The sequence below is a fragment of the Henckelia pumila genome, chromosome 4, assembly GCF_033568475.1.
Source record: "Henckelia pumila isolate YLH828 chromosome 4, ASM3356847v2, whole genome shotgun sequence".
Lineage (NCBI taxonomy): Eukaryota > Viridiplantae > Streptophyta > Magnoliopsida > Lamiales > Gesneriaceae > Henckelia > Henckelia pumila.
Genome location: NC_133123.1, coordinates 160,007,122 through 160,023,058, shown reverse-complemented (window position 1 = coordinate 160,023,058; position 15,937 = coordinate 160,007,122). Strand labels below are relative to the sequence as shown.

Here is a 15,937-nt window from a genome sequence, read left to right as displayed (position 1 = left end):
GATAAATGTGATTTAATTTTGATTACTTGAGATATTTAGGGGTGATTTTGATTAAATATGTTGAGTTAAGCGTGCATGTGTGATAGTAGTACTGACATAGGTGATATTTGGGAATCTCTAGTGCGTCAAGCTGCTGACGTTGTGCTGCTTGATCAGGTTAGTTAGGTGGGCCGTAAAATAAATACACCAAATCTTAACGGATAATATTGTTTCTACTTGAGACATGACCGGTGGCATGAAAATGATAAGACTGATCTCGAATGAATATGAGACAACACCAACAGTAAGGCACGTCCCTTCTTGTACCCACGAACTTAACAATTCGATTCATCTGCGCTGCCTCAATATAGGAAAATTAAGTTGTGTATTGGCAAACAGTTGTAGTTTTTGATCTAATGATAAGCGTTTGATCTTTAACACAACATGATTATAAGTCTCATCTTTTCATGTGGGAAATTTGAGTTGGAATGAGGTTTAAATTGGATTAATTTTTTTTAAAAAAATAAATAGATAACGATTCTAAAATTTTATTGAAAAGTCGAGGATATATATAGATATAATTTGCACAAAGATAATAAATAATCAAATTAGATCATAATGAGAATAATCACTAATCAGTCCAGAGTATTATATGGCCTATGATCAATTAAACTCTTTCAAGTGTTAATTAGATGATAAAACTCTTTCAATGCATGTGATCAAGATATAATGCGCTTGGGCTTCAATATTATCGCGCAATTTTGTTTGCAATTCATATATTTATATTCGGGATATACTTGACAGTTAACATTATAACATAAGTTATAAATAGATCTTCTCTTATCCATTTAACGGATCGATTCGATTCACGTATAAAATGAAAATAATTTTGATTAAAAATAATATTTTATATCGTTGTTTGGATAAAATAATAATAGATTTTTTTTCAGAAAATTAACCCCGCATGAAACAATGTCACGAGAATTTTGTGTTACAACATATATTGATAAAATCCACGAACCAGTGATCACATTATATATACTCACATGGCTCCTTATATAAAATGACTAGAACAAAACGACCAAGAGATGTATGGAAGCAACACCAAGCGACAAAATGCACCCATCAAGCCTTGCCAAAGCCATCTATGAAGTGGGGTTCTTTGCCAGAAGAAGGCTTTTACCGGACGATTCACGGAAGGGAGAAGTTCATACATGGAAAAGGTAAACCCAAAAAAATTTAGCTAAAAAACATTAAATGACAAGTTAGCTCGACTAATTAGTTGAGTTCGTATAGCATGGCGCGAGATATTACAACTGATCACCTTCCTCGGCCGTGTTAATAACCAGTGGGACTTGAATTTACTGATATGTATCAGTTCAGATATGTGACATATGCGTATCATATGCTGACATAGACTAATATTGGAAGATATATATCGAATATTTATTTATAGGTATATGTATTAGGATATATAAATACCGAGGTAATTCGATAAACCGTAGTAAAATAAACTACATCAAATAAAAATTTCAACCACTTGATTTAGAAATATTTTTGTTACATACTATACATTTTTTTTAGAGTAACAAAATACATTAAACTGAAATGTCTTTTGATACAATCATTTGCAACAAAGATGGAAAAAAAATGTTCCGGGTCGCACAATTTTTTTTTTGAAATTTTTTATATATTAATTTTGAATAATTTTGGATTAATTTGATATTAGCTTAGGTAACTCAATTCAAAAAATTAAAGCATTGGAGGGCTTAAAATTCTAGTCTGTATAGATTGATATTTCTGGCTCCTTCATTGGTTATATGTAGAAAGAGAATTACAAATTCGATTACAAATTGAATTTGAAATTACAAAATAATCTTTATGCTAATTAATTTGAAAAAAATCTTTCACAAATGCATTTATGATAGTTTTGTAATTTTAAATGTAATTTGTAACCCAATGTGTAAAACTCATTTTACAAGTTTTTAATATTATTTTGACTTTTTTTAATAGTTAGTTTAAATTATGCTAGTCGGTCATCTACTTTAGTGGGTCACTATTTAGCTCAATTTGATATTTCTTCTCCTACACCTTTTTGTTGGGTGAACGGAAAATTTTCTTCTTAGTTGATAAACATTGTATCATTGAATTCTCCATTCTAATAATAATGATACTTCTTTCGTTAAAAAAATTATATATATATATATATGACTTTATTATCAAAAACTAGAAATAAAAAAATATGAATGTTTCAAAATATTCGATATATTCATCAAATTAGTTTATAATTCATAAATCATTTAATAAAAAATTTCATGCACGCGATAATTGTGTGCATAGATTTTTAACGTAATTGATTATTTTAAAAATTTTGATGTTATTGATAATGATTAACAAATATTTAGGTCGTATTTGGATTGATAGATTTCAAATATTTTTTTTTGTTTATAAAAGTAAAACCCATATTTTATATCCACTGCAACATATTTATATAGCATATCTCATGTTAATTGGTTAGGATACTTTTCAAATTCACTTAATGATGATATCATTTGAAATCCATTATACATTGAATTTCTAAGATAGAAATAATTAAGGTGTAGATTTAAGATTTATTATATTCTTTCATTATAAAAAAATAAAACTATATATAATCTAAATTCATAGATTTGAAATTTATCAATCCAAACACAATGTTAGTTATTTTTTAAAATTACTAAAATAGGTCATATAAACTTATTGAAGGAACGAATAATTATTTTTGTACATTAAATTATATAAATAAAGTAGTCAATCTAAGATGTGATTGTGTATCTCATATAGTAAGTATAGTTATTATTTTTGTCATCTAAAAATTAGACAAACAGATCCTTGAACAAGTGAAACCGAGGTTTTTAATTAGAATTTTTTTTTTTCGTTTGGTTGTATAATTAAAATTTTCCCGAATATAATTATACAGCAAATTGGTATTTTAAACACTTAAAACTTAGAAGTCAAACTGAGACACTTGCGAGGCTAATCTCGTAATTACAGAACAAAGGAGGCTTTGATGTCCTGAAAACGGTGTCGTTTTTGTTGTCATCTTCACTATCTTTTTCTCTTTCGAACTCAGACACGCAGTTTACCAAGATTCGACTCCTGATGAGCATCTATCACTTTAGCAAAAACCTAATCTTTAAAGTGAAAAAGCTGAAATCTCATCGACCCTAATCCCTCGAGCTCATCATCTTAATGAATCGGTAGTGGAGTTTGGTGCAAATGGGTGGAAATGGAAGATTCCGTCGATTAATTATCTCTTTCCGCAGATCCTCCGCCTCCAAAGCTGCGGCGGCGGCGGAACTGGTTCCTCCGTCGGAGTTCCTCTGCCCCATCTCGAACTCCTTGATGTTCGATCCCGCAGTTGTTTCTTCAGGGCAAACCTTCGAGCGTTTGTCTGTACAGGTGTGTAAAGATTTGGGTTTCACGCCCACTTTACCCGACGGTTCCACGCCTGATTTTTCGACTGTGATTCCAAATTTAGCTCTCAAGACCACCATTCTCAACTGGTGCTCGAAATCCGGGTCGGGGGTCCGGCCCAACCCGCCTGTATATTCGGACATCGAGTCCATTGTCAGTTCTATGACGGGCTCCTCTGCTTCTGCTAAAAGTCCCGACAGCGCCAAGGTTCGGGTTTTGGAGCGGGAGCTGCTGAAAGGGGTGGCGGAAACTCCTCAGGTTCTGTTCTCACATGCTTCATCTGACTTAAATCCTCGCAATTTGTACTGTTCTTCCAGCTCCGAAGAATCAGTAATCGCTAACGCGACGCCGTTTTTGCCCTTCGCAACTCGGCCCACTTGCTTTTCGTATTCTTCTTCGCCTTCTACTTCGTCAGAGTTCGTAGTCGACGAGGGTTCTTCGAATTATGTTTCTGCTCTGTCTTCGAATTCGTCTCCGGGGGAAGATGACAGCTTTGCGAGCAAGCTGCAGAATCTAGATGTTTATGAACAAGAACAAGCTGTGATTCTATTGAGAAAAACAACAAGAACCAATGAAGAAGCCAGGGCGGCGCTTTGCACAGAAAGGTTGTTGTTTGCTCTGAAGAATGTGTTGGTTTCGCGGTACGCGGCGGTGCAGACCAACGCGGCGGCTTTCGTGGTGAATCTTTCGATCGAAAAGGGAAATAAGATCAAGATTGTTAGAGCTGGGATAGTTCCTTTGTTGATTGATTTGTTGAGGAATGGGTTCGATGAGTCGAAGGAACATGCCGCGGGGGCGCTGTTTAGTTTAGCGATTGACGATGAGAACAGGACGGCGATGGGGGTTCTCGGCGCGTTGCAGCCGTTGATTCACGCGCTGAGGTCCGGAAGCCGGCCTTGCCGGCTGGACTCGGCGCTGGCATTGTACCACTTGACATTGGTGCAGAGTAATCGAGTGAAGGTCGTGAGGCTTGGGGCTGCAGGGGCTTTCTTGGGGCTATTGAAGGATACAGAGGTGGCTGCGCGCGTAGTGCTGATCGTGTGTAACCTGGCCGCGTGCGACGAGGGCCGGGCGGTGTTGTTGGATGCCGGGGCCGTGCGTTGCTTGGCGGATGTGTTGAGGAATAGGAAAGAGTTTGCCTCTGAGTCGACTCGGGAGAACTGCGTAGCTGCGTTGCACTCGTTGAGCCTTGGAAGCTTGCGGTTTAAGGGCTTGGCTCACGAGGCAGGTGTGGCGGAGGTGTTGCGAGAAGTGGTGGAGGCGGGAAGCGAACGTGCGAGGGAGAAAGCGAGGAAGATTTTGGAGGGCTTGCGCGGGCAAGAGGAGGCGGAGGAGGTTGATTGGGAGGCGGTGATGAAGCGCGGAGTGAGCGGAATGGGAATGAGGTACCGAGTTGGGATGAGTCCCAACTCAACTTAGTTGTGGGCTCTTGTGAGTATGAATGAAAGTTGTGTAATTAAACATTATTGACGTTTGGATGAAGCATGTCGAAATTCATGGCTACTTTATTTTATATGATGATAAGGTTTTTGTTGGATTTTATTGGTGCCTTAGGCTTTGTTTCTTTTGATATAGATAATTATTTATTTTTCCATCTGTAGTTTTAACTTTTATGGATGAAGCCGGAATTTGCTTTCCATATAATAAAAACTCTTATACTAATCATTTTTCTACTCTAAACAAATTAAATTTTAAATTTCATACAAGGGGAAAAAAATGGTTTTCAAGTACAAAGTTTGGTAAGAAAAAAATATTCAAGCATGTGCCAAGGTCCCAAGGATTGCTGGTATATACAACGTGTTATATGTCCACATTAGATTTACGAGCCAGTTTGCTCATTCAATGAACTTAGATTCGACAATGTTCTAATAAGTAAAAATTACTTTAGATAAGCTAAGCATTTTCTAAAAGAAAGTGCTTTTGTTCTTAAAATCAAAAAGTGTTTGGTTTGACTTTTGAAAATAAAAATGTTAATATAAAAAATTCTAAAAATATGACTTGTATGTTTTTGGTTCAACTTTATTTGAAAAAAATTAAAAAATATATAGTTTACAATTTCATCCAATTGAAAATTTTCTTTTTTAAAAAGACCATTAAACATCGTATTTGATAATATTTTTTTAGTCAAGTACTTTTGTGCCACCTAATAAAAGTGAGTGACTTGAGTAGTTGAGTTGTGTTTATTTGGTTAACTTCGAGACATTTCTTCCAAGTTTTAGCGGTTTAGCCAACTCGAGTGAGTCATCAAAATTGTGCATAATTAAAAATGGAGAACTTTGAGAATTGAGATAGAGCCTACTTTTTTTGATATAAAATCTATATTTTATACTTGTCAAATATGTGGTGCTTCAACTTTGATTAAGATGCTTCTAATCTTTATTTGATTTTTTATTTTTTATTTTTTTTTTTGTTTCTGTGGAAAATGGGTGGATTAGTCATTTTCAATTGGCTCAATTCAGAAATATCTAAATAAGCAAACTGTGTTTTTTTTTTTTTAAAAAAAAAAAAAAGGGAATGATCGATCACTTCTCACCTTGCACACCATCAAATTTCTTCACAATAATTACACTCATTGCACTGTATGAAAATTGAACCGATAACCTAGACTTTGATATTAATTGTAAAATCGAACACTTGCTATTTTATTAAAACTATAATTTATAATATTTGACGCAATGCCAATATTTTAAATCGTATAACAGTTGAAACATTATATTCCAAACGTTATATTTTAATTATATTAGCAAGTACATTAGGGCACATACCATATATAATCGAAGGAAACAAAATACGGAGAGTCCTTCACAGTTCACAAAGTTCCGCCATCAAACCATGGGCGGTTTCGATATATACATCTGAAATGATCACATAGGTGAAAACAGTAACTATAATAATTTGAGTCAAAATTTCCGGATAATAATTATTTATTGAATAATGCTAGAGATACAACCAATATATTGTCTCGTGAGATTTTGATATGATATTGTGAGATTTTGCATTCAATGTATTGTGAGATTTGATAAATTAAATTTTGTATTGATTTTTTTGTAATGTAAAAATTGTTGTACAAATTTAGTTGTACATGTAGCATTACTCTTATTTATTACCCAATTTTTTTTTTTAATTTATTACCCAGTTTTTTTTTTTAGAGAAAATTTATTACCCAGTTATTATTTAGACATAAATTAGACAAAAAAAATCGAATTAGATATTCGACTTCTTTTAAACTAAATTTAAATTGAATAAATAAATCCTGTCTTTAAATATATATATATAGTTATTTGCATCAACCACCCATGTGAAATATTGAAAATGCACATTTCTCCCCTATGAAATTTTAATAAGCATCTTCAACTCCGACCTTTTAAAAAATTAGCACACTCGCCCTTCAGATGAGTGATTGTTGCGCACGCGCCCCTCATGCGACTGAGCAAAGATTTTGATTTTTTTTTTGCACCAAATACCCCTGTGAAATATTAAAAATGCATATTTGACGCCTGTGAAAATAATTTTTAAATCTATTCAACCAATAATACACAATTTTTAATAAAATCCAATTATAAATATTTAGCAAACATTTTTTGTTTTATTAATTTTTATTTTTTTATTTTAAATATATTATCATTAATTATTTATTTTCTAAAAAATATTATTACTTTATCCTGTTATCATTATTTTATTAAACTCAATTAGTATTTTCAACTTTTCCATTAAACATGCATTCATAAACAAGTATTTAAATAATTTTAAATACCAAAATATTGAAATAAACTGATAAGTTCAAATATATTACTTTTTCGATTTAGGATTATATATTATTGAACCAAAATTTAAATTTTTAGAGAATATGCTTGCACAATTTGTAATAAATAATAAATAATAACATGCTTATATAATTCTAAATGGATTTAATATTTTGGTACTTTTAGGTATTTAAATCTCGTTTATGAATGCATTTTTAATGAAGAAGTTGAAAATAAGAAGAAAGTTTAATAAAATAATTATAACAAGATAAAATAATAATATTTTTTAGAAAATATTATATAATCATAATAAATTAAAAATTAAAAATAAAATTAATAAAAAAAAATGTTTGCTAAAAATTTTATAATTAGATTTTAATAAAATTGTGTATTATGGGTTGAATAGATTTAAAAATTATTTTCACAGAGGTCAAATATGAATTTTTAATATTTCACAGGAGTATTTGATGCAAAAAAAATATCAAAATCTTTGCTCATTCGCATGAGGGGCGCGTGCGCAACAATCACTTATTTAAAGGTGCGAGTGTGCTAATTTTTTAAAAGGTCAAAGTTTAAGATGCCTATTAAAATTTCACAGGGGGAAAATGTGCATTTTCAATATTTCACAGGGGTGTTTGGTGTAAATAACTCTATATATATATATAACGAAAAGAATTTTTTTTTTGAAACATTAACGAAAAGAATTTTTGACACAAGAAGAAAATCTATTTCCATCTAAAAAGTGAATAGAAAAGCAAAAGTTTTGCCTTATGAATTGACAACCTTACCCATAAAATATGCTCTCTTCGTCTTATATATTTAGATTGAATTTGTTTTTCCATCTCAAATTTTTAATTCATTTTCATATTTAATATTATTTTAGGTACTCTTTTACCAATATATTGTCCATTAACATTTTTAATTCATTTTCATATTTAATTTTATTTTAGGTACTTTTTTACCAATATATTGTTCATTTAACTGCTAAAAAATTCTGTTGGGATCGGTTCAGAGGGTAGAGGGGGGGGGGGGGTGAATACACTCTGAAACTTTTCTTCTACTTCTTTAGAATGATCAAGTGAGGTTTAGTTCACTTAATCAGTTTTCTCAACTTCTAAAATGTTTTGAACAACTTAAATAGTGCGGAAATAGTTCAGAGGTTTTAGTGATGCAAAGTTTATAATGCAATGTATGAGCAGGATGTGAGATAAGTTGCAGTAAATGCTAAAGCACGATTTTATGGAAGTTCGAAGGCTTAATCCTTCTACGTCTCCCCTTCTTCCACTTAGGAAGGAATTCACTAGAAGACTTTGGTTATTACAACGTCTTGTAATACACCCACTTCAGACTTAGGACTTATCCAATGCCTAATCCGAAACTCCTAGATTTACACAGATAAGATTCTCAGTTCTTATCAGACTGGTGGAAGCTTTCAGAGCAGCTTCAAGTCTCTTCAACACTGAGTATAGTTGAGTTGAGCTTCTCAGACTGCAGAGCGGTCGAGAGGCTTGAAAACCCTAGGATGATCCTTGACGATCAGATATGTGAACTGTAGGCGAGGGTTTATTTGAGCAGCAGATGAATGATCTTGTAAGTGTGCTCAAGTATATCAGATGAGGACTTCTGATATTAGTCAAGTGATTGAAATTTTTCTGAGTTGCTTGTCTCTCTTCGTTGTCTCGTCTCCCTTCTTATTGTTGTTTGAGCAATCTTCCCTTTATATAGGTCAATCATCAACGTCTTTATTTTGAACGTTCTGATGCTGCATTGAATGCACATTTAATGCTCATAAATGCATTGATGATTCTGCATGAGGATCGTACACTGCAGACAACTTCCAGGATCCAAAACTGGAATAAACGGTCGAATGCTTTATCTGCAGTCATTCTGTGTTTTTGCCATTTTGGTACAACCTGTTGTCTTGATTTGCAGGAGTCAACAAATCTTCTGAAACGCCGGTTCTGCTTTTAATAAAAGATCCTGCAAAGAACATCTTGTCACAGGTACTTGTCTCGAGATATCTAGATAGGCAGTTGGCATTCTACCGGTAGAGATATTTGTCCTCTGCTGGTTTGAATAACCAGTCGATAAGCTTGTGACTTCAACCGGTCGAGAGATAAAGGCGGTTGACAAGCTTCCGGTAGATAGATTTATCCTCTGCTGGTTTTGATAGCCAGTTGATAGGCTTGTGACTTCAGCCGGTCGAGAGCAAAGGCGGTTGACAAGCTTTCGGTAGAAGTTGTAGTAGGTTCCTGAAATACAATGGTTGGCAGCACATTCCTATACAATGAGTTGTTGTTTGTTATCACCAAAATATCGGATTCAACAATTTCCCCCTTTTTGGTGATGACAAAACTTAAGTGCTCCAAGAACAATATGAAAGCATTAAAATGAACTTCATTGAGAGAATGAATTTCATTAAGTACAATAAGCATTTTTATTACACCTACAGAAAAAAATAAGATGCGGCTGCGATAAGTAAAGAAGAGATAAGTTGTTCATCTTTTGAACCAACTGGCTCCTCCTGACCTATCGCCTTCTCTTCTTCTTCTGTCGGCTTCTTCTTTTCTTCTGGACTCTTCTTCACGTCTTCTTGCCTCTGCTGCTCTACGTTGCTCTTCTTCCCCCTTTTTGGCATCACCTTGGTTGAGCCGAAGGATGACCTCAGTGAGTTGAGTGCCAAGGCAGGCTTGCATAGTGTCTATTTTTGCATCGATTTGAGCAAGTAGAGTGGCTTGCATAGTGTCCATCCGATCATTCAACTGCTTATGAAGGCGATTTTCGGATCGGATAACTTGTTCGGAGACGGTAGAGAGCGTGTTGATTTGAGTGCGATGATGATTAGTGATCTCTGTGGACAGACGAGCGAGGTCTCGAGACACGGTCTCGAAATGCCGAATCATCGTCTGGCGTGAATTATCGACCGATAAGGAAGAGTTTGTTATGTCTTGAGAGAAGGACCTAACCGTTTGCATGAGCTCATGAAGCCGATTTATCAAGGTATGATCTAGAGCTGCGGCCATGGCTTCAATTAAAGAATCATCAGTCTGAATCATTTGCCCTTCTGAGTCATTTCTTGGTGAAACAGGGCTAGACTCACGATGATGTGGTGCGGGTGAACTTGCTGGAGAGCTACCCGATGGACCTTCCAATAATGGTACAGTTGGAGATGTAATAGTTTCGACTGCAGCCAATATGGTTGGTGGAGTACCAGGATCAGCACTTGGTTCATCCATAATGAGATCTTCCATAAACTTTTCAGTAGATGGAGACGGTTGAAGTGCTGGATCAGCATCAGTCACTTGCTGTTCTGGAGATGCAGGTGATACAATAGTGCTTGATATCTCCGTTGGGGGCACTGTTGCTTCACTACTGCAAGGAGCCTTTGTCACAGAGGTGACAGGTATCTCTTGTGCAACCACTTCTAAAACATCTTGTGAATGACCGGGAGAAGTGAGAGCGGTCGTCACGGGAGAGGAGCGAGCAATCACAACTGCTTCCGGTTGAGTAACTGCTTGGACTGCGGTTGAGGAGGGGTCGACCGATGAAGATGCTGCTACACTCGATCTTAGAGCATATGATTGAAAGAGGTCAGCAGTGATGAGATCGGTCAGAATCCCATCTGAAGAAGGAAGAGCATAGACGTCTTCTTCACCCTGATCTTGAGTGAGAAAGGTTTTCATCATCACTTGTGCTTCCAGCACATAAGCTTGCAAACAGGCTGCTGAAGCTGGTGTTTTGACATTGTTGAGAGCTTGGAAGTGCTGAAGTAGTTGAGTGATTTGACGTAGACTATCCTGTAGTCCAGTCAAAATCACAAAGTCATCGGCAGCGGTAGGACTCTTGGATTTGAAATTCTTGACACGCTCATTAATTAGCAGTGATAGCAGGCTTCCTCGAAGCTTCAAGTCTATGAGATGTCTTCTTCCCAGAGCCTCCACGATGTCTTCAGTATCAGCAAATAGAAGCATCTTCTGCTCAATGACGTTTAGAGATTTCCATTTAGGAAATATTTGAGCGAGTGTCAAGTGAGTGCGGGAGTGATGCCATCTGTCAAAACGTTGTAGATGACGCTTGACAGTACGGAGTACGTGAGAGATGATCATATTGAGTTCTATCGTAGCTGCTGGTTGAGCCTTGGGTGTGTAGATCATCACACCTTTCCCTTTGTCTTTGGGATCAGCTAGAGTGACCTCAGGAGCTGATGAGGCACCTTCCCGGATTATCACACCTTTTGTAGGACGAGGAGCAGTAGAAGCAACAACGGTAGTAGTCTCGACCGTTGGCGGGGTAGGAGCAAGTCCAGAAAGAGACTTTAGCTTCTTGTGCTGCCTCTTCTTCTCGCCTGCAGGCGTGGATGACACAGCTGCTTTGGAGACCGAAGGGGATGACCTGCTGAAAGCTTGAATCAGTGGAACATTCTCACGTGATTCATCTTCAGAGTCAGATTCGATGATCAGTTGACGCTTGGCAGACTTTTTGGTATGGACTGGTTTGGCCACGACCGAAACCGTTGAAAGCGGTTGAGGGATAGCAATAGCCTTTGCGGTTGAGGGCAAGGTGTCGACCGCAGTCTCTTTCTTGTTCAGGAATTTGAGAATCGTAGACTTGTTGAGCCATTTGGTGGGATGCAGAGGCTCAGTCTTGGAAAAGTCCACTCCAAGGACGCCCAAGATGTGGCAGATTTGCAAAGCAAATCCCTCGGATTGCCCTTTCCCCCTGATCATTTCACATAGAATATTGAACAGAATGTCTGACCAGTTTATGTTGATCTTGGAGGCAATACAAGCCATGTATTGAAATTTCTCCAGCGTCACCTTGTCGTAAGATCCAGCCTTGGCCAGAAGATTCTTGGCCACGATATTAGTCAGTAGCCTGAATGGAGCTTTGAGAGATGTCTTCTGGGCCGGCAGTTTGATCGGAGCATCAGTAGTTGAGAACTCCTTCAACCAATAAGAGCAGTTACCATCTGGAAGATCCGTGCATTTTGTCAAACCCCTGGAGGGCAGATCAAATGTGCTAGCGAAGAACTTCTGATTGAAGGAGTAGACCTCTGTCTTGATCAAGCATTTGATAGTCCCATGCTCGATTTGAGCGGTTGCGAAGAACTCCTTCAAAACAGGCAAATCGCAGATGGCGCTGCATTCCAGAAATTTCTTCAGTCCAGAGGCTTCAAGCATGGTGAAGACCTCAGTTATTCCTGCGTTGTTTGCCTTAACAACGGAATCAAAGTTGATGGCGAGGCAAGTCTTCTGGATCGACATGATATCTATAGATAAGAACTCGAGCAAAGAGTAAGCAAAAGCTTGAGAGTAATTCGATGGAGCGTTTAATACAATATGAAAGTTTTTAGCAAAGGTGAAAGATTGATATACGAGTGTAAAGAAGTATATAGGAACCTATGGGCCATAGGGTGATGTCATGAAAAGTATTTTTGAAATTCAAAAAGTTTTGAAGAGCATAATCACGGCGCCCAATTAATGTCATTTGGTTCAAAGCACCAAGCTGCTAGTACGAAGTCTGTCAGAGACTAGTTAAAGGCGGATGATATGCCAATATTAATGGCAACGTAACAGCTAATCTATTAATGTCATATTGACAATCATTCCCCCTAAACACATGCATACTAACTTAAATCTACTAAGCCAAGAATATTTCGAAAATATGAAAACTTAGCGTCCGGTAGAGGCTTGGTGAATATGTCTGCTGCTTGCTGATCGGTAGAGATGTATTCCAGCCTAATTTCCTTCTTTAAGACATGATCTCGGATAAAGTGATGCCTGACATCAATGTGCTTTGTTCGAGAGTGCATCACTGGATTGTGAGTGATGGCTATGGCACTTGTATTGTCACAGTAGATTGGAGCTTCACTCGACCGAATCCCATAATCATTAAGCTGCTGTTGAATCCAGAGTATTTGAGCACAACAGCTGCCAGCAGCAAGGTATTCTGCTTCGGCGGTCGAGGTAGCAATTGATGTCTGCTTCTTACTTGACCACGAAATTAGTCTATCTCCAAGGAATTGACATGTGCCACTTGTACTTTTGCGATCAATTCTACAACCTGCATAATCTGCATCTGAATAGCCAATAAGATTAAGATTTGAATCTTTGGGATACCAAAGACCCACATTAGTAGTTCCTTTAATATATTTAAGTATTCGTTTGGTAGCAATGAAATGAGATTGCTTAGGTGCGGCTTGAAATCTAGCACATAAACAAACTGAATACATGATATCCGGTCGACTGGCAGTCAAATAGAGCAGTGAACCAATAAGGCCTCGATACATGGTTACCTCAACCGGAATTCCCCCTTCATCTTTATCAAGCTTAATTGATGTACTCATGGGGGTAGATACAGTTGAGCATTGTTCCATTCCAAACTTCTTTACCAATTCCTTGGCATACTTGGACTGATTGATGAATATTCCAGTTTCAAGTTGCTTTACTTGAAGTCCAAGAAAGAAGTTTAGCTCGCCCATCATGCTCATTTCAAACTTCTCCTTCATCAGTTTAGAGAACTTTGAGCACAACTTGGGGTTAGTTGACCCAAATATAATGTCATCAACATAAATTTGTACTAGTAACACATGATCACCTTTTACAAATTTAAACAGGGTCTTATCGACCGTTCCAATTTGGAAATCATGTTCCAGTAAAAATTTTAGCAAAGTGTCATACCAAGCACGCGGTGCTTGTTTTAATCCATAGAGAGCTTTGTCAAGTTTATAGATATATTGAGGATGAGTAGGATTGACAAAACCTGGTGGTTGTTCAACGTACACCTCTTCTTGAAGTAGACCATTGAGGAATGCAGACTTCACATCCATTTGATAAACTTTAAAATTCTTGAAGGCTGCATAAGCAAGAAAGATGCGGATTGCTTCTAGTCTTGCAACTGGCGCGAAAGATTCCTCAAAGTCTATGCCTTCTTCTTGTCTGAATCCTTGAGCAACAAGTCGAGCTTTGTTACGCACAACAGTGCCATGTTCATCGAGCTTGTTACGAAACACCCATCTAGTTCCAATCACATTTTGATTTTTCGGTCGAGGAACTAGATGCCAAACATTGTTGCGGGTGAATTGATTCAACTCTTCTTGCATAGCTTCAATCCAGCTGGCATCTGATAGAGCTTCATCTATTTTCTTGGGCTCTACCTGAGATATGAAAGCGGCATGCAAGAATTCATTAATCATTTGACCACGTGTTTTTCGAGGAGCAGAAGGGTCACCTATGACCAACCCAGGTGGATGATCTTTGTTCCACCTAAAATAATTCCCTAAAGGGTTGTCATCAATTGGTTGATGAACGTCCTCGTTTACTGGATCATCATTGGCTGGAGGATTGTTATCAACCGGTGGATCCACTTCTGGCCTTGTTTGATCACACCCGGTAGAGGGAACTGGATCATCCTTCTTTGGAGGATATAGATCACTGTCACTCTCTTCCTGTAGATTTGTGTTTTCCAGTCTGTGACTCAGATCATTTATGCTCCCTTGAGTTTGTTCTGTACATAGAGTAGATTCATCAAAAACAACATGAATGGTTTCCTCGACCGTTAGTGATCTTTGATTGAACACTCGATAAGCTCTGCTAACGGCTGAGTAACCAATAAAAGTTCCTTCGTCTGCTTTGGCATCGAAGGCTGTCAAATGGTTTTTGCCATTGTTGTGGATAAAGCATTTGCACCCAAAAATTTTGAAATAAGAAATGTCAGGTTTTGTGCCATTCCAGATCTCATATGGAGTTTTGTTAAATCGTTTATTAATCATAGATCTGTTTTGAGTATAGCAAGCTGTGTTAACTGCTTCTGCCCAAAGTCTTTGAGAAACATTTGAATCAGCAATCATAGTTCTGGCTGCTTCTTTTAAAGTACGGTTCCTTCTTTCAGCCACCCCATTTTGCTGTGGGGATCTAGCAGCTGACAACTCATGCTTGATTCCCTGATCATCTAGATAAGTCATAAGAGTGATGTTTAAAAATTCAGTCCCTCTATCACTCCTGATTCTATCTATTACAGTAGATTGTTCATTTTGCAAGCGTTTAAAAAGCTTAATCAGGTGAGGTGCAGTTTGATCTTTTGAAGAGAGAAAGATGACCCAAGTAAATCGAGAAAAGTCATCTATAACAACAAGAGCATATCTCATTCCCCCTATGCTTCTTACTGGTATAGGACCAAATAGGTCCATGTGAAGTAAGTCTAAACATTTGGAAGAGGACATACACCCTTTATTTTTAAAAGTTGCTCTCACCTGCTTTCCTAGTTGACAAGCAGGACAAACTTTGTCTTTTACAAAATCTCCTTCGGGCAGACCAGAAACCAAATCATGCTTCCTCAAGTTAAAAATGGACTTAAAATTTAGATGATTTAACCGCTTATGCCACAACCAATGTTTATCATGATGAGCAGTAAGACAAGTGGGTGAAGAAATATGTGAGCAAGACCAGTTTACCTTGTAGGTGTTTAGGTCTCGTACACCGGTCATAAGAGTCTCACCTTTGTCATTTTTTATGAGGCACGTGTGTTTGTGAAACTCGACCGAATGATCATTGTCACATAGTTGACTAATACTTATCAAATTATAGCATAGTTTGTCAACAAGTAACACATCTTTAATAATGATGTTACCATGGATGATCTTACCCTTACCCACGGTTTTACCTTTGGAGTTGTCTCCAAAGCTGATCTTTGGTCCTTTGCACAACACCACTTCTGTTAGAAGTTCTGGATTCCCTGTCATGTGTCGTGAGCAACCGCTA

The 15,937-nt window shown here is 37.0% G+C and overlaps 1 protein-coding gene across 1 annotated transcript; it reads left to right on the top strand.

Annotated features, from left to right (window-relative positions):
* Positions 1–3,004: 3,004 nt before the first annotated feature.
* Positions 3,005–5,029, top strand: LOC140864640 (U-box domain-containing protein 40-like). Its single transcript, XM_073268926.1, has one exon. The coding sequence runs from the start codon at positions 3,238–3,240 to the stop codon at positions 4,852–4,854; it is 1,617 nt and encodes a 538-aa protein (XP_073125027.1). The 5' UTR covers positions 3,005–3,237; the 3' UTR covers positions 4,855–5,029.
* The last annotated feature ends 10,908 nt before the right edge of the window (positions 5,030–15,937 follow it).

Excerpts from the sequence above, each read along its gene's own strand:
- LOC140864640 (XM_073268926.1), top strand. The coding sequence starts at position 3,238 with ATGGGTGGAAATGGAAGATTCCGTCGATTAATTATCTCTTTCCGCAGA.